This window comes from Canis lupus, chromosome 38 (genome assembly GCF_048164855.1).
Source record: "Canis lupus baileyi chromosome 38, mCanLup2.hap1, whole genome shotgun sequence".
Taxonomy (NCBI): Eukaryota; Metazoa; Chordata; class Mammalia; order Carnivora; family Canidae; genus Canis; species Canis lupus.
In genome coordinates this window covers 11253516-11270541 of record NC_132875.1, presented here as the reverse complement: position 1 = coordinate 11270541, position 17026 = coordinate 11253516, and the positions used below count along the sequence as shown (strand labels likewise).

At 36.7% G+C, this 17026-nt stretch overlaps 1 protein-coding gene across 5 annotated transcripts in view; it reads right to left on the bottom strand.

Annotated features, from left to right (window-relative positions):
* GPATCH2 (G-patch domain containing 2) overlaps positions 1-17026 on the bottom strand; it is a 170207-nt gene that overhangs the window by 19006 nt on the left and 134175 nt on the right. Inside the window, exon 9 of one of the 5 annotated variants that reach the window (XR_012025850.1) lies at positions 5729-5820. The exons of 3 other annotated variants lie outside the window; for them this stretch is intronic. Coding sequence is in view for 1 of the 2 variants with exons in the window: in XM_072814587.1 (XP_072670688.1) it covers positions 7829-7874 (46 nt within the window). In the remaining variant the exon portion in view is untranslated. Of the gene's footprint in view, positions 1-5728; positions 5821-7741; positions 7875-17026 lie in introns of those variants that run through there. One more of the 5 variants, XM_072814587.1, reaches the window with a different exon arrangement.

Sequence of the window (17026 nt, the reverse complement as noted above, 5' to 3'; positions counted from 1 at the left end):
ATTAATGAATTCATTTATTCAGCAAGTACTTATTAGTATCTACTACTGATTTAGCATAAGAGCTCACTGAGGTGGTGACAATGTGGAGAGCAGGGAAGAAGAAATGGAAGACACGAAGGACACGGAATGTTCACTTCCTATTATTGGAGGAGTTTACGGCCTGAATGGGGAGATTAAGTCATGAGTACATGAAATAATTAGGGACAGTGGTGGCAGTGGCAGGCAACACCAACTTTATTAGCTGTTAGTAGAGACTACATTATTTAGGTCCTTATAACAATTCTAAACATGTTGTGTTGAATATTTTTTTTTCTTTCATAGGGAAATATTTTTGCATTAGTGGAAAACTATACTTTGAGAGCACACTCTTCTTGTCATCAGACTGATTCTATGGGAGCTAATTTACAACTCTAAGTTATAGATATCTGAAAGCAATGGGAAATAATTCCTGCGTACAGAAATGCAAATGAATTGTCCTGAGGAAGGGCAATCCTCCCTCCTGTGGAAAAGTCTTGCATGCATTTGCGCATTCATGTCTACATTCCTTATTCCTTATAAATTTGTGTTTGACTTCTCCTTTGAACTCCTTTTATGTTGCTACAAATAACATCTGCCTGGTTCCCTCATTAACTCATGAGTTAAATATCTCAAACACATCCTCATTTTTTATTCGTGAAAGAGTCACGATTTTACTTTTTTGTACAAAATTATCCTTTACCATCTGTGAGCCCCCTTGAAATCTCCCCCTAGCTAAAGACTGCAGTAACACTGACCTTTGGCGGAGCATACACCAGACAGGCTCAGGCTCGGATATCAGGAATAGTGGAGGAGGAGGGAAAGGTAACATTCTAAAAATGGGAATAAGGTGGGAATCTGAATTCTGAGGCATAGCTCTTTTGTTATTGAGCTGTAAAAGTCAACCCATGGACTATCTACTTCTGATCCTCTTGTTAAAACATTATAAATATCCTTAATTTAAGCCATGATTCCTTAGGTTTTCTATACTTGTTACTGAAAGTATTTTTTAAAAGATTTTATTTTTAAGTAATCTCTACATCCAACGTGGGCATCAAACTCATGTTCGAGATCAAGAGTCACATGCTCTGACTGAGCTAATCAGGTGTCCTTGTTGCTGAAAGTATCTTCAACAAAAGAGTTTTTGCTCTGGCCAGAGATTTAAGAGTAATTCAAGATGTCTGGGGAGCACTGTTTTGAGAAGAGACTATATAATTTGAAGGAAGAACAACAGTGGGGCTGGATCATGGGCCATAAATGCCACATATGCCCATGAAGGTGTCTGGATCTTATATCTGATGTGGAGTCATTAAACATTATTTGGCAGAAAAGAAGGTTGGACAGATTAGAATCCTCGGATGCTGGTAGAGAGAGGGGTTGTTTTGGTGGAGAATAGCATGAAGCTGCTGCGCTATGGAACTTCTTAGTGCTAGTCTATCTGAGAGAGAAGGTGGGCAGGGGTGGGTAGGCAGTCCATGGAAAGTCCTGATTCTGGATTATTAAGCAAAAAAACAAACAAACAAAACTATGCCAGGTTTTATTACTTCAGATATACTTGAAGCTCAAAATAAGGTAAAAAAAAAAATAGTAGCCAGGAGCATCCTTCTTAAGAAATATATTTCTAATATATATTATATATATCTAATATATATTATATATAAATATATATATATTTCTAGAAATAATTAGAAGAAATACTTAAGGGTCTGACACATGGTGGGTACTCATTGTGACTATTAACACTGCCAGCTTCCACCTCCACTGTTCCTGCACTAATGGCCCATAATCAGAGTCTTCTCATTGCTTGAAAATCATTCTCCAAGTCAATATTGCTGTTAAAACTTTTATCATTTTTTTAACGCTATTCAAACTTATTAGGAAAGGCCTCTTGGCAAACATGGTGAAACAAACCCCAGGAACAACTAACTCCCTCTTTTAAACATCTTTGCTCATCTACTGGACCGAAAATTCTCTTTTGGGTGTCTTTATGGAAGAAATGGAATATAACATTTTCATTCAACTCCCCTCCCCCGCCCCCAGCAGAGCTACATAAAGGAAAAGAGACAAACATTCAACGAGAATAAAGTTCAAGTTAATAAAGTCAGTACATTGAACCCCAAGACCTAAGCCATAAGAAAAACAGCTGGCTGTATTTCAGTAATTCTATCAGGAATTGACTATCTGCTGCAGCACATCCCGCGATCTGGATTATTGACCAGTAAGATTACCCCCTTCAGGCTGGTCCACCCCCCTGTTCCTTCAAATAGGTGCAATGAAGTTGCCACAAATAACACAAGTAAGGTCTACTCTGTTATTTGTTGTCACTCCTAATGTAAAACATAGCAGTTATTTTTTAATTTAAAATCAATGAGTGTCTCAAAGGCAGCCTTGTTGCTTCAGTCTCAATGAGTCATTTGTTTTTGCAAAGCAGAGTACTTGCATTACTATTCAAGGTGATAGGTGGCTTTTTTTTTTTTTTTTTTGCAGTGATGTTTTCAAGAAGGATAATGCAATGTCCTATCAACAGTGTATTTGTTTCCATCAACAGTATTTGCTTGCAGTGGAGAGGAGGGGAGACGAATCAAGACCTGATCACTGTATAACTACTCACACCTTTACTATTGAAGGTAAACATATCTTTAAGTGGAGAGGATCCAGAAACAATGCCGTTTGGTTCTGGATTAGTAAGAGTTGTCACTTAGTTATGATTTGAAACATGGCTTCCCATGTACCAATTCTGAAGATTTTCCTATTCAGCATTAGAAAAGCAGAGCTCAGAAAGAAATCTTTTGCTGTTATTGTTGTTGTTGGTTTTGCTTTTGAAACAGACTTCACTTGGTTTTTATGCCCTCATCCTTTTCAACGGTGTGGTGGTAGGAAACTGGACATTTTATCTGGAGGAAAAAAAACAGGAAAAAAAAAAAAAAAAGCAAAAACAAAACAAAACAAAACATCCTAGCGAAAACCACCTTGCCTGAAAACTTGGTTTTCGACAGGGGCTGACAGGGACAGAAGCAGGCAGTGTCAAACACAATAATATTAAAGGGAAAAGAGTAAGAACTTGTCTCTTCATTGTACGCATTTACAGACAGAGGCTTTTCAGAGAATTAGGCCTAGTTAAAGCTGCCCCTGGATAAAATGTGTTCCCAAGCAGCCGCAGACAAGCTGCGGAGGAGAGACAAACAGATGTGACTATGGGCCCTGGCATTTGGCAAGAACACTCACTGTCAGTTAGAAAAATATAAGCCTGGACAGGGCATCAGCTGCACAGAAATGAAGCAGGTCTGCGGTGTCACTGGAGGAGTTATCTGGTGGCAAAGAGAAGTACCGGGGCTGGAAAATCCAGCTCCCCAACTTCCTCTTCTAGATTCAAATTACCCTCTCCTCCCTTTATTTGATGTCGCTATGTCTCAAGATATTAAACTGAAGGAGTTAACATCAGTATCTCTTTTGCTTTTGTACTAAAACGCACATTAAGTAACAACTACCATTTAGCATAAGGATTTTTTAACTACTAAGATTGCATTGAGTCCATTTTTTTTTCTTTTTTTTTTTAAATGTTTATTTATTTATGATAGTCACAGAGAGAGAAAGAGAGAGAGGCAGAGACGCAGGCAGAGGGAGAAGCAGGCTCCATGCACCGGAAGCCCGATGTGGGATTCGATCCCGGGTCTCCAGGATCGCGCCCTGGGCCAAAGGCAGGCGCCAAACCCCTGTGCCACCCAGGGATCCCGAGTCCATTTTTTTTTAATGGTGTTTTTTTCTAAGCCTCTTTTTGTGCATGAAGCACGCTTTGCATTTAGTGCTGTGGACCGCACCCTCCTCCTTGATTCTGGTGCCTTCTCTCTCTGTGGCTTTGGTCATTTGACTTCCCGTTCTGCCTTGACTTCATTTCCCCTCTTTCACCTGGACTCATCCTGATTTTAGCAGGGAGCACTTGGAAGTTTTAAAGCAGTGCACTGAGTCCCAGGACCTTGAGTACTTAAGTTCTCCCTTGGTACTTGAGTCCCAGGAACTGGGCCCTTGCTTTATTCTGGACTTACCTACTAGTCCTAAACCTCCCAGAATCTTAGTTCTTTTGGATTTGGGTCATGCCTGGATCTTCCCAGATGCTAAAGTCTGGACCCAATGAGCAACCTAGTGACCAAGGTCGTCTCTAGGGCTGTGGGCAGACCCCAGTCCAAGCATCAGTGCTCCTGGCCCCCAACTCTGCTCACTGCCCACTTGCAGGGACCATTCTTGACTCTGTGTCCATTAACCTCCAACCCCTTGTGTCCTGGTGCTTCCCCCCTGACAGTGATCTCGCTTCTGCCAGCCTGTGGTTCCTCTCCATAGCCCATGGATCTGCCCTGTCAATGCCTTTTCCACCCAACAAGAGTTCGGGTCCAGACCTACTTCTTCCTAATCTGCTTTACCCTGCTACAGGACCGGGTGACTGCTGTGGGAGTTGCGGGGAGGCTGTGCTGATAAAGGGATGACTTCCCTTCTGGTAGCGCCCAGTGTTGGTGGCAAGTGGGGAGCTCGGGGACCAGCTGCACTGCCCAGCCAGTCAAGGGCTGTTCTGGCTCCTCAGAGCAGAGTCCTAGGGGATCGGCTATCCTGAAGGAGGCGGAGAGATGGGTGAGGTTGGGGGGGGGGGAACCTGCAGGTGGTTCAGGAACCACCATATTTGTCAATGTTGGAAGAGGATTTTACCAATCTTTGGCATGTTACTTAAAGTCTTTTTGCTTCCATTTTTTTTTTTACCTTCAAGAACTGTGATTAGACTAAGACTTACCTCAGAGATTTATTTGAGGATTTTATTTAGAAATCATTTGTATAGAACATCTGGCACAGTGCCTACATAGAGTAAGCCATCAGTAACTGCTAGCTACTACTGTTTCTGTCATGCCCACTTCACAGATAAGCACAGCCCAGGGCACAGAAAGTTCAATAATTTACCCGGGATCACACAGTTAAGGGGAACTGATGGTAGGCCTTTGTGGTGTAATACAGCCAGAGGAATGCTAGTGTAGTGTCACTAAACAGATACCAGATAAAGACTCATTATATCTAAACACTCTCAATATGCTACAATAGGGATATAATAAGGATCATTTCTAAATAACAAGTAGGTATTTTTGGGTAGTTAATAGAAAAGTTATATTTTTCTCTACTGTTTGGTTGTTTGCTTTAAGTGTGTCACAGCCTGTAGGAATAAGTCCTCATTTATCAAATGGTCTGGCCTCAAGTTGTTTTCAGATTAGAAAGGATTGTCAGCTAAGAACACTGGAACAACTTGAGGCCAAGAACCACGTGTAATTTTGCAGAACCTAGTTTTGCTTCTGTCACGTAATAGAAGCACAATAACAAGTTACTGAACTAAAACAAATCAAGCTACTTTAAAACTGTTGCCTCAACATTTCATTTGGCAACTAATCATGCATTTTTTGGTGATAACACTTCTACTTTCTTGAAGTGTTACTTAAATTTACTCAAAAACATTCATTTAACAATTAACAAAACTTGACTATGAATCAGGTATTCTACTAGATGCTAAAAAAAACAAAACAAAAAAACCAACCCACACAGAGTAAGATGGCTCTTACCATCAAGGGGCTCAGAGCCTAATGCAGGAAACATAGGAACGAGAAATTACTATACAATGTAATAAGTCCATAGGGTTATGGTAGCAGACCACCTCTTTGGGGAAACTGAGGAAAATTCGTTTCACCTGAGTTCAAATTTGGATATTTTGTCTCCAAGCAGAATCTAAGATAATTTGAGGCATCTTGGAGTATCCTTTTATTCTTCTCACCATAGTACCTAGGAAATAGTAGGCACTTAGTAAACTGATATTGATTTAATTTATTCAATTCCTAGCTACAACTACACATTCCTGGAATCTGTTTATCATTGATATTTAGTTCAGAGTTTCAGCAACAAACTTATTCTAATTTCCTTTAAAAATGATATAACAAAACTAGTGTTGACTCTTAGGAGGGATTAAAAATTACTCAAAATAAACATGATCCTTTTGAATATCTCCATTAAATGCAAGAAGATATGTGTCTACATTTAAAAAATTGGAGGTTGATCCTGATGACATCTTGCACCTTATAAAGAGGAACTATCAATTCAGATTAGAGATTCAGATCATGTCATGTCTCTGATCATGACACTATACAGTATTTCTTAAGATATTATGGTTGGCATTTATAATATCCATTAATAAAACTGTGGGGTATTCCTAATAATATTTCTTACTTTTTTGAGTGAAGTCCATGTATTACTCATTTTCATATCCACTTCATCCAGTGTAGCATATAATACTTGAATATCTTTGTTGAATTGACTTCCTACTTTATTCTCCTATTTGCTATTTCTGACCCTAAATCAAGCTTTAACAAGTTAATTTTTTAGGGAATATTTTGGAACAGAAGTGTTGAGTTTCTTTCTTTCATTACCTCCAGGGAATGAAGCAGTTAAAGGGGCAGCGCAGAAAACATGTCACATTTTTTTTTAAATGATTTTGAATACGTATTGGTTTCTTAAGTCTTACAATTTATTACTGAATTACTAGGAACATCCAAACTTATTCAGTGTCAACTACATATGGGGTATTATGCTAAATATTTTAACATACTTAATTCTCACAGAAACCCATTGCTCTGAGGAACCTGAGGTCCAGAGAAACTGTTACTTGTCAAAGATCATATAAACAGAAAATGAGGTTATTGGATTTGAACCAGGGAATGCATGCCTCAAAAGAATCATTTTCCCCCCTATACCATACTACTTCATTCAACTTAGTTTATTATACTCCATTTAATAAATGTCTACTGAAAATGTAATGCGTGCCATGCCCTATGCCATAAAACAGGATTGAGAAATAAAAAAGATATGGCTTTCATTTTCTAGGGGTTAAAGTCTACCGATCATGTAGGAAAATGATTTCAACTCAATATTCAAAGGGAATTCCAAACCAGAGTGCGAAGCACTCTAGGCCTCTAGGTGAAAGAAAACATCTAAAGAGGCACAACTGTCTTGAAATGCATATACCATATGCCATCTTTGGGGCTCTGTAAGTAACTGTGTAAGACAGGAGCTAGAACATATAGAGATGTGGGAGGAGAGGGCACCTCCTTGCACATATCAAATTTCAATAAATTCAATGAATTTTTCCATTCACAATTAATTTAAATTCTTTGGGAAAAAAAGAGTGAAGTGGCCTATTTGGCTGAATTAATCAGCTTATTAACTAAATCGATAGTTGAATTCAGTGGAAAAAAAGCCTGTCCATAATTTTTGGTAGACATAGCCTTGGATTGTTTTGCAGCTATAGTCAAAAAGTTATTGCCCTAAAGCAGAGATGGAGTCACATGTAGATCCATTTCCAAGGCAGCTTTGGAAGTTGAGAGGCATTGCTCATTCAGTAGAGTTGACAATTTACTTGTATGGTCGAGTTGGCAAATACAGGTTCAGAGCTCAGCTTTGATGTTCTGTAAAGTGTCCCATGACGACTTGTTGAGAGGGGAGTTACAGTGATATCATAATTCTACATGCTGTAATGGATTTTTGTAGAGTATGACCACCAAAGAGCAAAGGTTGCCACTTTCACCTCCATATTGAGGAGGTAATAAAGATCAGATATTTTAATAGTAGGCCAGAATGTCTTAAACTTCTGAAACATGTAAGGAACTATTTCTACTATGGAATACGTGGAATGTTTAGCATTACCATTAAATAAAAACTTATCTGAATTTAGGTTAAATCATTGTTTATTGGTGGAATTCAATTGGGAATCTATGACTCAGCTGAAATGTCACCTCCTTTATGCAGCCTTATCCAAGTGCAATTGCCAGAATAATCTCTCACTCCTAGGAGAAAACAATGATTTTTGCTTTAAGCTACAGCTATATATCTACATGAACCAATATTCTACTCAGATTGTATATTCCTTGAACGCAGTGGGGTGCACATTTATTTTTAAAGTAAATTTCCCTCAGCACTTATAAGCCTTGGTAACAACAGGCACTTATTAAATCATTATTGAATAAAATTTAACAAGGCATGCCAGAGTTTTGATAGTAACTTGTTTTTATGATAATCAATATCTTTATTGAGGTTTTGATTTCTGTAATAAATAAAAGCTTACTGATGGGAATAGAAAAATCACAAAACTTATTCAGCCTCTATCTTGGGCTTCAAGATATAAATATGTGCAAAATCAAACTTGTACATGTAAGTCAGCTTTTAAAGTATAGGCAGGCATCTGATGCAAGAATGTCTCCCTTTTTACATAATTTTGCATTTTGCTAAGTTGCTAAGTGTAACTTTATGAAAAGAATGCTTTCGGTTCCTTCTCTTCCACGGTAGTTTTTGGCAGACGAATGAACAAAATGTACATAAAACTTTTACACACTTGTTAGCAAATGTTTACTAGACTGTGAAATATGCTGTAATAGCTATGAAAGGTACCAGAGGGCTTGTGCTGACTATCTGAACACTAATGTTCAATAATCAAGAGAAAGAGTATTCCAGGAATCCTGTAATTCAATTCAATTGTAATATTTACAAAGTTGGAATGCATTAGCTTATATTTAGGATTAGTTATGCCATCAAGATCTCTGACCAGACATTGTTTCTCATTCTGGTAATTCAAGTCTACTACTCTTTATATTTGGAAGGTCCATTGTCTTTAAATGTATATGGAGAAGTATACTAACAAATATTAACTTCAAATAAAAATGAAGTCTTTCCTCTTCTCATTTACATAATGCATTTCTTTAGAAAAACAAGCAGGGCTCTATATTTTTTAAAATTCAGAAACTGAATGTCAAATAGACAATAATCATTTTAGTAATGTTTTCAAATGTTGCCACTTTCTTTCTTAAATAATGTACAAATAATCTAAAATGTCTAAAATTACTATTTTAGAAGAATCAACAGTTTTGCTTAAAAACAAGATAGTAGATTTAAAAACATGGTCAAGTACGTAAATAAGACTCAGGGAAAAAGATTATTACCATGTAAGGTATCCAGCATTTGACCTGGGAAAGTTACTGGACCCCTTTCTCTGTTTCCTCACATGCAAAATGGGAATAATAACAGTATCTACTTCACAGGGTAATCTTGGAAATTAAATGAGATAAAATGCATTGTTAACACTTGGGAGAATCTTAGCTATTTTGGTATTTAACTATAAAAACAATGGGAAATTTTTTCCTTCAATTTTAGGTAGTATACTTTATTTATTTATTTTAAAGATCTTATTTATTTATTTGAGCGAGAAAGAGAGAGAACATGAGCAGGGGGGAGGGGCAGAAGGAGAAGCACACTCCCCACTGAGCAGGGAGCCAGACTTGGGGCTCCATCCCAGGATGCTGGGATCATGACCTGAGCTGAAGGCAGATGCAACCTAGTGAGCCACCCAGGCGCCTCTAATATACTTTAAATTCTGTCTTTGGTCCTTCTTACCGACATATCCATTTATTTTGAGAGGCAATACAGCACAGTGGTTAAGCGTGTGCATCTTGTAGCCAAAAGAGATGAAGTTTTATTGGTGCTTCCCCATTTAACAACCTGGGCAAAAGTGGGCAAGCTACTTAATTTTTACACCTTGCCTTTCCCATCTGAGAAATGGAGATAATAATGGAATCTCAAAGAACCGACGTGAGGGTTGAATGTGTGGCTCGCAGCATGCTCTCAGTAAGTTTTAACTATAATTTCTCACAGACAAAGGGAATTTGTATATGGTAAACTCAATATTGTACTGATTCTGTCACCTCCTCCCTACCCCCCCCCCGCCCCCAGCCAATCATAAGCCCAAAAAAGTAGAGAAACTCTGTGGACCAGAACGTATTTTGTTGTTATGCTGCGAATGGGGAATATAATAGATTCATCATTAGCTAATGAGGTCTAAATATATTCTATAAACAAACATGCAGATGTGTCATTTATGTAATACAACAGAACACAGTATATCAAATCATAGGTTGTCAAGTTGATTTCTCACAGGACTTTATATCCTTTTTATGAATCTTAAATTCGACTACAGAGAGGGCGGAGTTTATTTGAGGAACTAAAACAAGTTCATTGCAGCTGGTATATAGTGTTCAAAGTAGGGAATATTTGGAGATGAGGCTGGAATCATAAAACAGCTAGATCAAGACAGGCCTTGCAAGTCACATTTAGGACTTGATCCTAAAGGCAACGGGAAGCCATTAGGAATTTGTGTGTTTGTCTTTGCATCTATTTGTTTGTATGTGTTTTTTTTTTTTTTTTTTAGTTTTATTGAGAAATAACTGACATATATAACGATATTAGTTTAAGGTGTACAGAATGATGGATTGATTTACATATATTCTGAAGTGATTACAGTAGGTTCAGCTAACATTCATCTTTGCATATAGTTACAATAAAAAGAAAACAAAGAAAAAAGGAAAAACCACTTCCCTATAATCATATAGCTGTGTTAGCTGTGGTCGTGATGTCGTATATTTCCTGGTACTTATTTATCTTACAACTGGAAGTTTGTTATCTTTCCATCACCTTCTTCCAATTCCCCCTCCCTACTCTCTGCCTTTGGTTAACTATGTGATCTCTTTTTCTAGGAGTTTTTTTTTTTTTTTCTTTCTCTTTTTTAATTTCACATTTAAGTAAGACTATGAAGTATTATCTCTCTCTGACTTACTTCAATTAGTATAATGCCTTTAAGGTCCATTCATGTTGCCTCAAATAGTAGCAGGATTTGCTCTTTTCTCCTCACCCTATGGCTAAATAATCCATTGTGTGTGTGTGTATATATATATATATATATATATATATATATATATATACACACAATTTCTTGATCCATTCATCGCTGATGGACACTTAGGATGTTTCCATGTCTTGGCCACTGTAAAAAAAATTCATATATGGGGGGCAGATATCTTTTTGAATTAATGTTTTTGTTTCTTTTGGATATACTCCCAGAAGTGAAATTGCAGGATCATATGGTAGTTCTGTTTTTAATTTTTTGAGGATCTTCCATACTGTTTTCCATGGTCACGGCAATAATTTACAACCATGAACAGTGCACAAGGGGCCATTAAGAATTTTTTAAAATACACAAACAGATTTGGGTTTTCCAAATGTCTTTCTGGCCATGTTATGGAGAATGAATGAAGGGGACCAGAGAGAGAGACTAAAAAGAATAATGGAGGGTGCCCAGGTTTTCCTGACTAGGATATAAGATCCTGGAATGCAAGGACTGTACACAGTATGTGGGTTCCAAATGTATTACCTAGACAAGTGCCTTTTATACACTTGGTGCAAAAAGTCTTTAAAGGTGTGTGGAAGTAGTGCATGGTGCATCACTAAAAAAAACCCCTAAAAACATAGACAATACTATGCCAAAAGACTAGAAAATCATGACACACTAGATGGATCAGTAGAGGAATGGCAGTCCTGACCTCTATTACTCCAGTCACTTTTTTCCCCACTTATAAATAAGGATGTTAAAAAATTGAAGAAGTTCTGGAATCCTGTAATTCTAAGAAAAAAATCATAATCAGAATATTCTGGGAGTATGGTAGCAGTGGCACTGTTGTTTTTGAATCTATATAAGAACATGTAGCATAGCCCAAAACCCCTGACAATAACAACTAGCCAAGAGTGATGACAGCATCCAGGAAATAATTAGGAGTAAAAGTAAAAAAAAAAATCATTTCAGAAATGAACCTAGACTAGAATATAAGAATGAATAAATAGGATAAAAGAGAATAGGAAAAGTTAATGAAAAATAGGATGCAACATATATAACATTAAAAATAAGAGGGAGAAAAAGGATAAGTGATAGCTATGAAAGATAGGCAAAGGAGAGCCAATATATGTGGAAGAGAAACTTCTGAATCAAAACCAAAGGAATGAAACAAAATGAATATGAAGAAGTATAACTGGAGGAATTCTTAAAATTTATTTCAAGAATAATAACAACTACCATACTTCATTCTTGGGAAAAAACACCTAGAATGACTAATACCAAAATATAGTCTAGTCAAACTCTTGGGCTTTAAAAAAAAGGAATATATCATTGAGCACCCAGCCAAAACCTAGTCACTTAAACATGAAAGAAAAGCAGACTCTATCAGACATTGAAAACAATGTTTTATACAGACAATGGGGGAAACTATGTATTAAGGAAAGAAGATATGAACCATGGATTGTAAATCTGGCCAAAGAGACCTTCACATGTACAGGTCATGGAAAAGCCCTTAATAACATGCAGGAACTCAAGGAACACTGTTCCCATGAGCCCTTCCAGAGGAAAACAAGAAGAACTAGAGAAGCACTGACATCAGATCTAATGGGGATCGTTAACACTATATTTATTTGCAGAATTTATACAAAATGAACTGGACTAGAACTGAGATGAAAATTAAAACTAAGAAGACAGCACAGGATTGAATGGTTATATGCTTCAGTCAACGTACACGGAGTAAATCTGCCAAAAAAGGGAAAGAAATGAAAAGTATATAGGAAGGATGCCTGGGTGGCTCCGTGGTTGAGCGTCTGCCTTTGGCCCAAGGTGCAATCCTGGAGTTCCACATCGGGCTCCCTGCATGGAACCTGCTTCTCCCTCTGCCTGTGTCTCTGCCTCTCTCTCTCTCTCTGTGTGTCTCTCATGAATAAATAAATAAAATCTTTTTTTAAAAAAAGAAAAGTATATAGGAAAATAGAATGAGTTTGCTGACTGGCTGATAGCTATTAGCAGAGTATCATTTACTTCATATCCAATACTTTAGGATAAGAATGAGAAGGGCAGAAGAGGTTAGTAGCTAACTTAAGTACAGGTCACTGTAGGGAACCAACACCAAATAGCCTCTACTGTCCACAGTATTCGTGTTAAAGTACTTATTAGAAAAAATAAAAAGTCTTCTGAAATGTCAAATGTTATGCCAGAGTGCAAATGAGAGCAAGAGAAAGGAAAAATAGAAAGACCTATCTGCTTATCCTAAAGATAGAAAAAAAAAAAAAAAAAAGGCCAATGTAAGGATAAACCATAAATAGAACAAAACAGAACAACAGCTACCTACCCCCTGTTGAGGGGACAGTGTAGAGGCTAGACTTGTTTGGTGGATTTTTTGGTGGAGATTTGATTACGAAACATGTAACGATTTTTATGTCATTATATAACAGAATTAAACTTTAAAAAAGCAGCTCCTGAATATTAAAATGAAACTAAAGAACATAATTATACATTGGTATATCTATATTTAGAAATTATTTCAAGTGACTTCATTTTTTTTTTAGATTTTATTTATTTATTTGACAGAGAAATAGTACAAGCAGGGGGAATAGCAGGCAGAGGGAGAGGGAGATGCAGGCTCCCCGCTGAGCATGGAGCCTGATGCTGATAAAGGGCTCCATCCCAGTACCCTGAGATCATGACCTGAGCTGAAGACAGACGCCTAACTGACTGAGCCACCCAGGGAACCCTCTTATGAATTTTAAAAGGATTTTTATTTATTTAAGAGACAGGGAGAGCATGAGCAGGAGGATGGATAGAGGAAGAGGAAGAAGGAGGAGGAAAGAATCTCAAGCAGACTTGGCACTGAGCATGGAACCCTACTTGGGTCTGGATCTCACAACCCCTGAGATCATGACTCTGAGATCATGATCTGAGTCAAAACCAAGAGTCAGACACAACCAACTGAGCCACCCAGGTGCCCCTTCCTTCTGATTTTCTTAATGACATTTTTTTCTTTAGCTTACAGTATTGTAAGAATACGGTATTTAATACATATAGTACACAAAGAATATGTTAATCGACTATGTTATCAGTAAGACTTCTGGTCAACAGTAGGCTATTAGTTGGTTTTAGGGGGTGAAAAGTTATCAAAGAAAATCTGACTGCACAGGGGGTTGGTGCCCCTCACATCCCCATATTGTTCAAGGGTCAACTGTAAATTAGGGTGTCACTGAGAAGTAATATTTTCAATGTTGGAAAAAAAGACTATCATCTATGATGGAAAGTACGAAGACACTGAAGGCTTTTATTTGAGCCAGGACTATCAGTATAAGCCAGTATGTTAAAAAAAAAAAAAAAAAAAAGATCCTAACTCATTTCATTAAAAATAGAAATAATGACATCACTACCATCCAGATTGTACTTTCTAAAACTATTTCCCTTCTTAAAGAAATGGCTGATTCTTGGTCTAGGCCAGGAAAGGTCCAAGGTAGCCTTGAAACTGTAAACATACCAGATGGCTAGGAAGAAAAGCAAAGACTAGTAGAAACAGACTGAGGAACCAATATAAATAATCTTCCATTGCCCAGAAATGGGCCAATTTCAACATCAATTAGGATAATAAATAATAAACTGAAACCCATCAAATGTGTTTAAAATAAATGAGTTAAAAACAAAATAGAATCAAGTTTCACTGGTCACCTTTGGAAAATGTAAGGAACCAATTAATTCTGAAAACTGATAACTGAGGGAAGAGATCAAGTATTTATCTTGTGTTTCCTACATGATCTGTGCCTTCAAAGTAATCAAGCAGTTGAAGAGGGGGAAATTTTTAACAGAAGTAATCCAACCAGTAAGCAAAAGTGAAATGATAGAATTAACATATCACCATTTGGTAACCCTTAATGAATGAATTTGGGATCATCATGGCTAATCAATCATAGAGAGACACAGAAACTAGAGAAGTACAAGATACAGCCTTGGCCAAAACAAAACAAAACGAAACAACCTGAATCTAATCAATTCTCTAGATTTAAATACCAATTACAGGAAACACAAGGGACAGAAGGAATATGGGCAATGACACAATGTAGATAATATCAGCAGCATTCCTCAGAGGTGACAAACTATAGAACAAACAATCTGATTTCTGCCATCGAAAACTTTCAAGGAAAAAAAACAAAGGCTGGCAGGAGGGGATATTTATAAATCAAAGGGAACTTTAAAGAGATGTGTATCAACCAATTGTAAGAGATAGACCTCATTTGGATCCAAATCCAAACAATGTATAAAATAAAACATTACAAAATAATTGGGGAAATGTGACTATCAACTGTATATATTAATATATATTAAGAAGTTTTTGTTTTAATAGATGTGATGATGGTAGTGTGGCTTCTTTTCCTTGAAAAGAGGCTATTATTTGTTAGAGAAACATACTGATGACATTTCATTTGAAGTGATATACTGGATGGGCTTCAGGGCTGGAGGAAGGGATAGGTAGGGATATAGATGAAACTAGGTTGGCCATACACTGATAATTACCCAAGCCACTTGAGAGACACATTAACGTTATATTTTTCTCCATATCTCTGCATATGATAGATTTTCCATAATTAAGTATTGTTAAAAACTGCTTTTACCACCCTGACATTGTAAGTGAAAAGCATCTTTTCAACTCTTAAAACTGCCAGTTTGAAGTCATTCTAGGTTTTCAAATCTTAGTGACACTCTCCATAATTTTTAAGTGATCAAACTTGAAATTAAATTAAGTTATCCATGAAGTCTGATGTCTTCTAGTCTGAGTACGCCTCTGGACTGTAACTTGATATAAAAAGATTACAGAAATCCCTATCTGAGGTTTATTGTCCTTAGAAAGGATAATGCATAGTTTTTATTCCATCTTTCTAATTAGTAATTTAAGCATATGTTCAGCATTTAACTCTAAATGTTTGCCTTTTCCCCAAGCTCAAAGACAGCTGTCCAAGATTTGAATGCCAGAAAACATTTAAATATCAACATCTGTTGAATTATGTTAATTTAGTGTAATATAATTGGGCATGAGTTGGAATTGATCAGAAGTATATGAAATAAACAACGTAAATTCCCAACAATATCTTGGTATACAAACAAATCACTACAGAGTGATGAAAAATATTTCTGAAGAGAAAGGATGAGGAAAAGTACTGATTATAAAGAAGTGGATTCTTTTAAAAACATAGTTCTAACTCTGAGACATTATTTTCTGATTTATTTTTAAAAAATAATTGCCTCCTAATTGAAAGTTAATTAAAGTCAACTACAACAAGGAATAGTTAAGTGTTTAATATTTGAATATTTTTATAAATTATTACATAAAACATTCTAATCACTTATATATGGAGTATCTGTTTTGGACTGCAGGACAATCTCTGCCTATAGTAGTCAAAATTCAAGAGTTGGTGTAATTTCTTTTCTATAGACATAAAATAGTACTTTTAAATTCAAAGTGTTGTCAATGTGGCAGATGAATTTATGAATTTATTCCCCAGGCTGTAAGGTACAAATTATCAAGTAGTAATTGTTGTTTATTATATTCCTGGTTTAAAATATTAACTTGCACGGCACCTCTTTTACTAATAAATTAGGAATGCTTATTGTTTTGGGGAGTGTTCTGGCACATACACACATTGGATGATCAGATCCCCAAACGTACCCATAACGAATTTATAACCTGGGCAGCAGTGGAGATACAGCTGTTGTTAATAGATGGCCCTGCAGGTGGACCACCATCATTTCCTAGGGGAACCATCTCTGGGAGTTAAAGGTTAGTTTTGTGTCCATGCTCATTTAATCACAGGACCAATTTGGAAAGTGCCAACTGTGAAACAGACACCTGTCTGAAGGACATGGACTCCACAAGACACATTTACTGAAAAGGCTTTCACGTGTTACTTTCCATTATTAGAGACTGTGGCCAAATTCAACTGCTGTTCAAGAGGTGAGAGGCTGTGCATACTTTTAGTTATTTGAAAATATTTAATCTATCTACCAGATTTTACAAAAGAGGGGACATTGTCCTGAATATTTCACCAGGAAGTACTTGATTGCTTTTTTAATTTACCACACACTGGAAACATTACCTATTTCCAAATGGCAAATCCCTTTTTTTTGGTCTGTGTGGGTTATTCATAATACAGTGAAAAGCAATCTCTCAAAATTCTAATTGGCTGATTAAGTAATTTTATTTAGTATAGTCATAGTTTAAATAAGTCTCTGTAATCATCAATTTAAAATTTTGGCAAGGAAGGTCAGAAT